This window comes from Acartia tonsa, chromosome 5 (assembly GCF_053477335.1).
Source record: "Acartia tonsa isolate MP-2025a chromosome 5, ASM5347733v1, whole genome shotgun sequence".
NCBI classification, from domain to species: domain Eukaryota; kingdom Metazoa; phylum Arthropoda; class Copepoda; order Calanoida; family Acartiidae; genus Acartia; species Acartia tonsa.
Genome location: NC_137264.1, coordinates 51,185,686 through 51,197,712, shown reverse-complemented (window position 1 = coordinate 51,197,712; position 12,027 = coordinate 51,185,686). Strand labels below are relative to the sequence as shown.

Genomic DNA, 12,027 nt, shown 5'->3' with positions numbered 1-12,027 from the left:
CTGCTAGCAGTATTCTTACCTGTGACATGCTATCACTGCCTGCAGAATTCTTACCTGTGACATGCTGCCACTTCCAGCAGAAATGTTGAATGCTGCCTTGGCCAGGAACTTGTTGCATGCTTAACAAAAGCATTCACTTCACCAAATATCAATCACATCTGCATTTTATCAGGTTTTATTTTTGTAAAAAAGTAACATAAAGGATCTCACTAACCGTAATGGTTCTCCTTTATATACTCCTTTATAAGCTTCTTATATACACAGGGAAATTTGACAACTATCCCATTTGATAAAAAAACTTAACCAAACTTTTTTGTTGTAGTTTTTAAAACTAAAATTGAAACTGGAGGGTCAACTTTAACCTATTTAATTTTTTTAATTTAAGCCCTGGAATGGTTTAATGCTATGTATGAAGGCGCAAATATGATGAGAGTTAAGTAAAGGGACAGTTATATTAACTTTTTTGATAATTTGAGAATAAAAAACTGCATATAGATAAAAGTGGTAATTTGACATGAATGATAAAAGTAAGGGAATGTTTTGTGCTGTTGTAATAAAAATTTGCGGACTAATGTAAAAAAAACAGCCCAATCTCCCCTCCCTCCCTGGATAAAATGACTTAGAATTCTCTACCTGCTTTCTTTTTAAAAACCTTACTTAACTAGATTGGAATACTTGACTAAAAGCTTTTCCAAGTCTTACATTAGAAAATTTGATTAGGAACCCTCATCTTGTTTGTGATTCCCTTTAATGTGATGAATTTGCGAAAGTGAATGGACACCTTGACAATACTCGATATCATTCTTGAAGTCCCGAGATTTCTTGATGGGCTTGGTGTTGCCGAGATCAGGCGCCTGTATCCTTATAATAAAGTAACAGGATATTTGTCTGTGTGTTTATCCGTATGTTTGTACCGAAGGATCTTGCTAATTGCTGAATCGATCAGGTTCTCCCAATAACAGGGTAGCTTCTCATAGGTCCCGTTAAGGTTTATAACTATTTTCTTGGTGGGTGGGACACCCCCAACCCCCCCCCCCAAAAAAATAAATGTAAAACACCCCCCCCCCCCAACAAAAAATGTTAAAATTTTTTTTAACTATAATTAAAAATGAGGGGGGGTGGGGAGGTGCCAACCAAAAATTTTTTTTTTACTTTTTAAAAAAAAATCTAAAATAAGAAATTGAGTTATCAAATTAGACTCCCCCCTCCTTAAGTGCCCCTAGAGGCGTAGCCGCTAGTTCTAGATAAAGAAGCTTTTTATTGCACCTATACAAAAATATTAAAGTGTATACTGGGGTGCCATTAGTGATTATTTAGAGATTACACATTTTTTACGCTTTATAATTAGTAATCAACTCATCATGCAAAGTTTAAAATCGATAGGAAAATTCTAAATACCTATTTATGTCTTATTTTAATCAGTATTTCATATTTGATCAATTTGGTTACATTGCTTTGGAAGAGCATGAAAGTGTCATGTGTGACGTCATAAACATACTTCTAAATGCATCTCTTTTTTGGGGTTTCCTTTCCACTTCTTCTCTCATCCCTTCTTTTTAAACGTATTTTTATGACGTCACACATGACACTTTCTAGCGCTTCACAACTATGTGTTTCTACCTGACAAAACGTTTGCACTCCGGGTTAAAAGCTGGAGTCCTTATGTACTGCAGGTAAAGGTTCAGGATCCGGGTCCGCAGTCCATCCAGGAAGTTTCCGGTCATCCCGCGGTTCAGGAAGTCCACCTCTCTTCGTGCTAGGCTTCTAAAACAATGCATGACCATTTCACTCAAATCAAGACAAAGAACACAAACTAACTTTTGGTTTAAGTTATGGTTTGTGGTAATACGGCAGCAGACGGACGGGTAGTTTACAGAGTTGCTACGCAGTGGCTTATCAAGTCAAGCCTTCTGCACTAATCCTATTATATCACCATTCACCTCATGACCGCAGATGACCCCGTCGCGCAGCGGTCAGATTGGACTGGCTAAATAGGGGAGGGGCACGGACACTTAGCAACCCCGCGCCCCTCAGGCAACTATACAACCGGGAGATGGTGCCTTCCCTTTTACTACAGCTTACCCCACAGATGTCTACCGCCGCGGGCTACGCCCTTGTCTCCCACACCCCCTTCAAACCTAACTTATTGTTATAATCTATTTTGTATATATATAGTAACCACCCATTGTAAATGTATTCAGTTAAATATAATTTCTGTATGAGTAAATCCTGCTAGTTTGTTTTGGTAGAATACTTCAAGGCTAGGGGCTCGTTGGATTCGAACTCGCAACCGGTGAGCTGAAACGCTTCGGCTTACCACAGTTACACGTGCCCCATATGGGTAAGGCTTCCCACATTGAATAAGAACCTTTTTAAGTTTTCATTTTATAAAGTACCTTTTACAAGCTAGTTTTATAAGTAGAGCTTAAAATTCTCTACAATATTAAAATTAATACTTAACCATATACTGTCGAACCTCTTTTTAGAACTTAATCGTGAGTAGATGAGGAGGGGGGGGGGGATGTTTAACGTCGTATTTGTTTTCCCAGCTCTTTATAGAGCTAGTGGACAAAAATTTGATATGTATTTTATGTTTGATCAAGAATATCTATTGTTCATAAGACCTAAAACTAAAAATTTCACAAAAATTAAATTTGTTGATATATAACATAGGTTAAGTTTAAAATTTGAAGTTTAAATAAAAAATTACAGAAACTGTTTATAATGATTTTATACTGGCCTATCATTGGCCAATTAAAATGTAAACTGGAAGGCCATTAGTAATTATTCTGTGTATTGGCCTATGATTGGTTATTTGTATTGTATGATAGGCACTATAAAGAGCTTCAAAATTGCAGTCGCAGAAGCCAGAAAGTTTTTTGGGGCCCTAATGGATCAGGACATGCTGAATTATACCTGGAATATGTAATGACATTGACTCCTAGTCTCTAAAGAGAATGGGGTAATTTAAAAAATAGCCTAAAACCCCCAACGAAGGTTATAAAGCTTCACTGAAAAGTATAACCAATTTGAATGAGTATTTTCTGAGATCTTCAGACAAAAAAAACCTACTACTGTATGTCAAATTTGTATTATAAATAATTATTCTTTACTTCATCTTAGTATATAAAGTATTTTTTTTTCAGAATTAAACAGTCACTTATTTACAGCTTCCTACACACTGAAAATTAAAGGGGGGGGGGGCTCACCCCCCCCCCTTATACCACCCCGATTATAAAGGTTTAAATATATCAGAATAAAAGTATGTGGTTTTATATAAAAAATCATATAAATTTTTCCTTAAAATGATATTGAAATATATTAAAAAAAAAAATAAAATCCTTACTCAACTATTTTATTATTTTTGAATCCTATACAAATCTTAGCACCTGGAAATTTATATAATCATTTTTAACAGGTTTTAGTCCGTGATTCCGCCGGGTTAAGTTCTAAAAGGACATGACAATGGTTAATAAATCGATGTACATCCCCAATAATGATACACAAAATTACTTCTTCTGTAGATTACAATTAGTGGTTGAAACGTTTGGACACTAAACCTATTGAACCAACCAATTAAAATTCAACAAAAGTCCCCAAGTCGTTAAGTATTAACGAATAAGATAACGTTATCATAAATCTTTGGGGACTAATTTGATAAAGAGCTCAATGTCCCCTTCCGTGATCATATTCTAAAACCAATATTCTTACTGCTGCTTTGTCGAGTATAAAACCTCACCCCCCTTCCCCCCCCCCGCCCTTATCCTTATACTAAAATAACAGGATGTCTGTTTGTCTATTTGTTTGTTTGTACCGAAGGATATCGCTAACCGCTGAACCGATCGGGTTCTCCTTAACAGGGTAGCTTCTCATAGGTCCCGGGAAGGTTTATATCTATTTTGGGGGAGGGTACCACTCCCCTCCCAAGAGAAATCACAATAAATCGAAATTTTAATTTTAAGTATAGAGATTCCTACGTAAGATTGCGAGGTATCGTAGAAAGAGACTCCTAGGACACCTAGAACGCAACAAAAAAAACTAAACATTTAAAGTGCAACTAGAGGCTTCTAGGGGCGTATCCGCTAGTTTTAAAATAAATTGATAACAAGGGAGGGGGGGGGGGGGGGCAGCGGCAGTTTATTTCATTCTTTTGTGTATCACTCTAGGTCTAGTTAGGTTAGGGTAATGCCCAGCATCTACTAAAGGGGTTTTGTTTCTTTAGAAATGTTGCATTGACATGTCGTTAATTTTCAATACGTCTTTTTTGTGACGTATTTAAAGAAAATGACTTATTAATATGGCCTTAATTGTTTTTTATTTGCCATTATTTTTCTTTAAAAAAAATTACAAATTAATGCCTGATTAAATATAAAATTTAAGGTTGTTTCAATTCGTCATATTCTATTTTTTCCACATATTAATATATATGTTATAGAATACATATTAATGTGACAGTAAATAAAATAAATAATGTGGATTCAAAACGTCCTTTATTTGTAATAAGTCATCTTTATTAATTAAATAACTTAAATGACGTATTGATAAATAAGGACGCATTAAAATGATCTTATCTAAATTTAATAAGGAAATGGATCAAATAGTTACTGATTTTGACACTAGATGGCAGTTGAAATCACTAATTGTTTAGCTTTGTTTTCTCAATGTTTTGACCTTATTTTTAGTTTGACAATTATTATTTTGTAATGAAATGAAGGATATTAGTACTACAGACACCACTATGAATTTATATTTTAGTTCCTTTATGCATGTATATTATGAAAACTAATTTTTTTGGTGAGACCTTCTAGAAAGAATAGAACCATATATATAGGTCATGAAACTTTTCTGTAAGCAATGAAATAATAAAAACATTCAAAATTGTTAGATTAATTTTAACCCTGAATTATTTCTACTATTTTGTTTGTAAGTAAACAATACATTACCAAATTTGGTAGCCATATTGTTTTTTTTGACGTTTTATAAAAATTTGACGTCTTAATACAGCCTTAAATGATTTAAATTGAAATAAATTTAATCATTTTATTTACCACAAATAATAAAAAATTATAATACAATTTTGAAAGTTTGGCAGCCATCTTGTTTTTCTGGACGTTTTAAAGGAAAAATTGACGTTTTAATGCGCCGTTATTTAAGATAAAATGTCATTAATTAAATTCAAAATATTGTTATTATTTATATTTTTTTTTTTTTGGTGACGTTTTTTTAAAGATAACGACGTGTTTTTGGTACACAACACGTCCTTTAAAAAAAATTAAAAAGTATGAAACGTCATTTGTATAGTAATAAAAAAGTTACGTCATTAAGGACGTATTAATGCGACATGTTTCTTAAAATAATGCGATAAAAGTATATGCTGGGTGAAGGTGCTTGGTTATTAGAAACCGCAGGGGTAAGTTATAGGACCCCCCCCCCTTTCTTCAATTTATTCAAAAATAGAGGGGGGGGGTGTTCAATGCTCAATAGGCACTTTGAGGGAAAGCAGAATGATTATGAGTAAATACTTACATTATATCTCTAGTTAGCTTACAATCATTTTCTGATACAACACATTCCAGCTGAAATTAAAACATTTACAGGGCGTTTAAAAAAAAACTGCGTTTTCCAAATTTGGGAAACAACCATTAGGAGTACAAAAAAAACAATTATATGTCAATATTCTCTATAAAAATATGCATCGAAATTGTTACAGGTGTTTTTTAAGATCTCTGAAAATAACGGCGCATTTTAAAGCATAAATATTTCAAAAGATGCGTATGATGCTTTTTTCTGGTAGAATTTTGTGCCTTAAGGTTGGTTTTCAAAAATTTATTCACTTGAAAACAACATCTTAATACGGCCAATACAATTTTCTACCAATTACACTAAAAATTTCATTTAAAATTCCCTCACTGAAAACAAATATTCAGTTTTTCTTTTTGTATACTTAAGAAACATGACCTTAAAAATTGCTCATGTTCGTAAATCCCCCCCCCCCCTTATTTATTCCTATAATCCTTTAATTTGATTGACAGGTTAAGATATAAACTCATAATTTATCCAAAATTTGTAATTAAATGCTTTAATAAAAAAAATCAAACTTCAATAACTTTTTTGTCTTTAGAGATTTTTTTGTCAAATAAAAAGGAGTTTTTTTCTTTTTACTATAACCTACGTTATTAAAGAAGATTCTTTTACTGCAAATGCATCACAATCAAGAAATGTGAAAAAATGACAAATTGCGGTTCCTAAAAATGCTTTTGTGAAGAACTAAAAAGCATTTCACCTTTAAAACTAATTAAGGTACTTTTCTTATACCTTTTTCTAAATTAATATTGAAATTCTACGATTTTTTTTTACATAATAGAAGAGTTATTTTAATTTTTCTTGCACAACATTTTTCACATAAAGCATTTTTGGAAACTATGTACCTATCATAGAGGCCGTATTTTTAGAGATAATGAAAAACGTCTGTTATAAATTTGATGTAATTTTATTACAGAGAATAAGGACATATAATCGTTTTTTCTGTATTCCTTCTGGTTGTGTCAGAAAAACGGAAAACGCAGTTTTTTCTGAAACACCGTGTATAAAAAAAAAGTTGGTTGTCTGTAGGTCAGTACGGCATTTGTCACACACGCTTTTCCTAATTAAAGGTTGTGCAAAAAAAAATGCGGACATTTTTAAAATTTAGATTGCGCGACTTGTGTTAATAGTAAAAAAATGTTACGCATATCGTTAGAACCGTTAGGAAGTCTATTTTTTGGAAATATAAAAACGATTCCTGTGCTATGTATAGTTTAGTAGCTATGTGGTAAAATGTCCCAACTGGCTTAAAACTTGACTTGCGAGTAAATCATTATAGATTGAAGTAAAGGGTGTGCAAATAAAAGTACGTACATTTTAAAAATCCTAATTGCGCGGCTTGTGTTAATGGTAGAAAAATGTTATGCATACCTATGGAATTGCTATAAACTCTATTTTTTGGAAATATAAGAACCATTCATGTGCTATGTATAATTTTTGAGCTTTGTGGTAGAATGTCCCAACTGACTTAAAACTCAAAAAAAATATTTTTTACACTTTTCTCACATTTATCAATACAGCTCCTAAACTAAAAATAGCACAAAAATTGTACTTATGTTTCCAAAAAATAGAGCTTATGACGGTTCTAACGATATACATAGCATTTTTCTACTATTCACACAAGCCGAGCAGTTTGAATTTTAAAAATTTCCGCATTTTTGCACACCCTTTTTTCAATCTTTAATGATTTACTTGCAAGTAAATTTTTAAGTCAGTTGGGACATTCTACCACGTAGCTCCTAAACTATGAGTTGCACAGTAATGGTTCTTATATTTCCATAAAATAGACTTCATAACGGTTCTAACAATATGCGTAACGTTTTTCTACTATTAACACAAGCCGCGCAATCTCAATTTTAAAAAGGTACATATTTTTTTCTATGTTTTAATCTTTAATGATTTACTCGCAAGTCAAGTTTTAAGCCAGTTGGGACATTTTACCATATAGCTCCTACACTATACGTAGCACAGAAATCGTTTTTATGTTTCCAAAAAATAGACTTTATAACGGTTCTAAAGATATGCGTAACATTTTTTTACTATTAACACAAGCCGCGCAATTTTAATTCTAAAAATGTCCGCATTTTTTTTTTGCACACCCTTTATTTATTAAATAAATAAATAGATGTAAAAAATAATCCTTCTGTAGAAAAGTTTTGACACTCAACTTCATGAACTCACCAATAAAAATCGAAAAAAAGTCCCGAATGTGGTAAGCCAACTAAAAAGAAAACGTTATTTCAAAACTTTGGGGACTACAGTAATAAACCTCCCAATGTCCCCTCCCTCCCTGATTCCAAACACTAAGAAACTATGGCTAATCAATCAATTAATAAACAAATTATCCCATCTTTAGATTAAAATTATTAATGTTTCACAACCAAATTGAGATTAAAGATTTAAGTACCCAAAGTTTTAAACCAGCGAATGAGAGGAATTTTAGGGACCAGTATAATTTACAGTTCAATGTCCCCTCCCTCTAACCAATGCAGGAAAAGGTAACAAAAACTATTATCCTTATAATAAAGTAACAGGATGTTTGTGTGTTTGTGTGTTTGTCCGTACCGAAGGATCTCGCTAACCGCTGAACCGATCGGGTTCTCCTTAACAGGGTAGCTTCTCATAGGTCCTGGGAAGGTTTATAACTATTTTCTCGGGGGGTGGGACACCCCCAACCCCTCCAAAAACTGAAAAATCCCCCCTCCAACAAAAAAAAATTTATTTTGAATTTTTTAACTAAAATTAAAAATGAGGGGGGGCACCCCCCCGAAAAAAATTTTTTTCGCCCCCCCCCAAATTTTTTTCTTTTAAAATCTAAAATAAGAAATTTAATTTTTAAATTCGACTCTCTCCTCAAGTGCCCCTAGAGGCCTCTAGGGGCGTAGCCGCTTGTGAAATATAAACAAGTAGGAAAGGGACATTGGACTGTAAATTACACTGGTACCAAAAAAAACCAAGTTAACTTTGGTTACATTTTGATTGGTTTATTTCAAACTTTTCAACAAATAATTAAATCTACAAAAGGAGTAATTTTGTTTATTATCATTGAAGGTGTGAATTAATTAACCCACCATTGCCTTATTCCCTAAGATCCAATATAATACACTAGCGGCTTCGCCCCTAGCCTCTAGGGGCTTTGCCCCAAGAGGTAATTAAAAAAAATTGGAGGTGCCCCAGTATCAATTTCAAAATATTCGGGGGAAAAAAATTGGAAATGCCCTGGACTGGAACAGTATCAAATTTAAAAAAAAATGGGGGGGGGATTTTTTTTGTTGTTTGGGAGGTTGGGGGTGTCCCACCCCCCAAGAAAATAGCTTAAAAACACCACAGGACCAATAGGTATATACCCTGAAGAGTAGAATCCAATCGGTTCAGTGGTTAACGAGATCTTAAGCTTCAGACGGACGGACGGACAGACATCATTCTACTTTGTATTATAGATTATTATTTGAAACTCTACCTCAAATAGGAGCTCAACTCTCTCCTCTTCTAGGACCACATCTTCTCTGAATAGAAATTTGACGTTAATTCAAACCAAATGAATCACTTCCAATGCTATTAAGGTTTTTTTTTCATTTGAGCGAAGCTTTCTATCATCAGGTCATGTATGTACGTAGTTTCGATGATTTGACAATCCATAAATCTTTGTATCTTTTATCCTAAACAAAAGAATTTTAAATATTAGTTAAAAATGAATTCAACTTTTAGGAACAGTATTTTAGAAATAGATTTATTATTACAAGGATCTTACCCCAGATTGCCATGTTCTCTCGTAAAGTGAAACCTGTAGCGTCCTTAAATAACGACCCCCCCCCCATTTTTTACTACATTAATTCCCCTCCTATTAAATGAACGGACCGACCAATAAATGACAGGGGAAATTTTTCCTGTCCTAATATCCACGTATATTATACATCCATTATTTAAGTAAACTTTTATACTTTTAAAACTTTCATACATTCTCGGACTATTGGTTATCTGTCATCTAATTTAGTATTCTATTATTTAAATGGTTTATCAAATTCATAATCTCCGCTTTTATTGATGTTGTCATCCTTGTTATGGAAATTTTATAATTCGGGGCAAATGGGTTTATTTTTCATACAGAGAGGCAGTTATATGTTTTTCCTTTGATTTAAGAGATTATATAATTCCAATGGATACAAGAAACTTAAAGGTGTACTTTTCCTAAAGGTAATAAAAAAGCTTTTATTGAAAAATTTATATAATTAATGTCGTACATCCTTTCGTCCGTAACAGATAGCTACTATCGTTAATTTAGGCTTGTTAGAATTGTCCTATCGATTCCAAACTTTCGATGATTCATGAAACAATTAGGTACGATTTGTTAAGTGTAACAACTCTATAATTGTTAGCAGAAAGTCCGTACGTCCATTTAAATTATGATGATTTTAAAACTTTTTTGATATAATCATTCTATTTATCTTATTTTTAAAAGCGAAGCTTTTCTATAATTAGGGTCGGTCCGTCCGTCCGTACGTCCGTAGGGGATAGCTTTTTTTGTTAATTTAGGCATGTTAGAATTGTCCTATCGATTTCAAATTTTGCATGGTGATTCCTTTAGCAGTTAGGTACGATTTAGAAAGCGTAGCAACTCTATAATCATTACCAAAATGTCCGTACGTCCATTTTAAACATGATGATTTTTTTACTTTTTTAACATCAAATTTTTATGTGATCTAATTATCCGATTGATCTGATTTTTGGTATATTGATTCCTGGGACAACAAAGTATAATGTAATAAACGAAGCAACTCTATAATCAAGTCCTAAAATGTCCATAAACATTATCCTGTATCAAGCAGTTTTTTAACAAATTTACTCACAATTTTGCTTTGACTCTTATACATTTATATTAGGATTATTCAGTTCTGAAACTATACAAGTGTTAACGTCCGTTTGTCCTACCGTTTCAGTGCTTCGCTTTTATGGATGTTGTTGTGTGTGCGAATGGGGCGTTTGTCCATATTTAGGTATGGAGACCGCTCTTCTATGAGTACTACTAAAACCTAATGTTAATGCAATACACATAGACATTCTCATCGTCGGTTCGCTTATTTAGAATGCTTAACCTTCTATTCCCACAAGTATAATACGAATTTGGTTGAGCTGGTGGAAGCTCAACAAAAGACCCACGCAAGGTATTATGTTGCTTTAACCTAAGAATAAATGGTTGGTTTTGATATTCGATCAGAATTATATAAGCATATTAATTATTAAGGAAGGAAAATGTTTTTATAAAGTGTATTTATATTACAAGTGCATAAGTTAAGTATGAAAATATTTACAGGATAAGTGTTAAAATTATAAGTAGAGTAGGACAGAAATGTGCCCTAAGTCCAAAGCAGTGAATTGTGCTAAGTGTTAGAGTTCTAACATAAGGCCTGAGCTCAATTCATGCTAAGTACTAAGGGGCCTAAATTTAAACTACAATGCATGCCAAACAACTAAGTCATTACCTTTTAAAGCCAGAAAGAGAAGTTGATGGTAGGAGAGTTAATAAATAACTGAATAAATTCAAGAGGTACATGCTATAACATTAGCTCTGGACCAGGATTTTAGTGTTTGTCTGTGCAATTAAATATCTGTGTGTTAATATGTGACGTAAATCAGGCATGGTTGTAGGCATACATATATGTACTGGTTGTTTATATGATTACATTAACTATAAACATAATATCTTTAATAAACATATACTATTAGCAAATCACATACAGATTACCATGAATAGGCTAGCGTTACCCATATATGGTGTCATATAGGTAAAGATAGGCCTATGAATGCATAAATTGATACAAATAATGCCTTGGGCCTAGCTAAAGTAATTGTGTCTTGCCCCTGAGTGCTACTAGATAATTGCAGGGCACGTGTCAATCAAAGATTCATAATATGATCTATAAAGTGTTGGCTTTATATCAAGCATAGATAGATAGTTGTAGATGCGAAGCATTTCTGTAAAAGTCTCATATGTACGTTCAAAGAATTTGAAAATTGAGGATCGCATCTCCAATGGGGGTAAGTTGTTAAAAAAGAAAAAAGAGAAAAAGAAAAAGTTTAGTAGTCCCAGTATATAGGCATATATAATAAACTATAAATGTATTCCAAGCTAAGTTAAATACGCTTTCCATTAAGAAAGTAAGCTTTGCGTATTTTCATAGCTGGGTATACAAGATGATAAACCTCCCAAATAGAATACATTCTTTTCTTGAGGGGTTTAGTTTTATCTAACATTGTCACATCAATAAATGTTTTTGCGTTGGTTGTTCTGGATAGTTCAGCTTCTCCTGATGATGAACTAGGTGGTGAAGTGCTCTCGTTCGAAGTGTAGGTTGAGGTTGGGGGTGAGGTAGATATGTAGCCAAGGGCATCCACTTGTGCTACCTCGTTACCATTCTCGTCCAAGGTGATTGAGTGATTTTCCAG

The 12,027-nt window shown here is 33.2% G+C and overlaps 1 protein-coding gene across 1 annotated transcript in view; it reads right to left on the bottom strand.

Annotated features, from left to right (window-relative positions):
• Positions 1–12,027, bottom strand: part of LOC145320378 (IQ motif and ubiquitin-like domain-containing protein) — a 44,117-nt gene that overhangs the window by 8,879 nt on the left and 23,211 nt on the right. The window contains exons 6-10 of the mRNA XM_080162789.1: positions 9,044–9,089; positions 5,527–5,576; positions 1,621–1,764; positions 782–861; positions 55–119 (exon numbers count right to left, since the gene is read on the bottom strand). Coding sequence (XP_080018915.1) covers positions 55–119; positions 782–861; positions 1,621–1,764; positions 5,527–5,576; positions 9,044–9,089 — 385 coding nt within the window. The remainder of the gene's footprint in view (positions 1–54; positions 120–781; positions 862–1,620; positions 1,765–5,526; positions 5,577–9,043; positions 9,090–12,027) is intronic.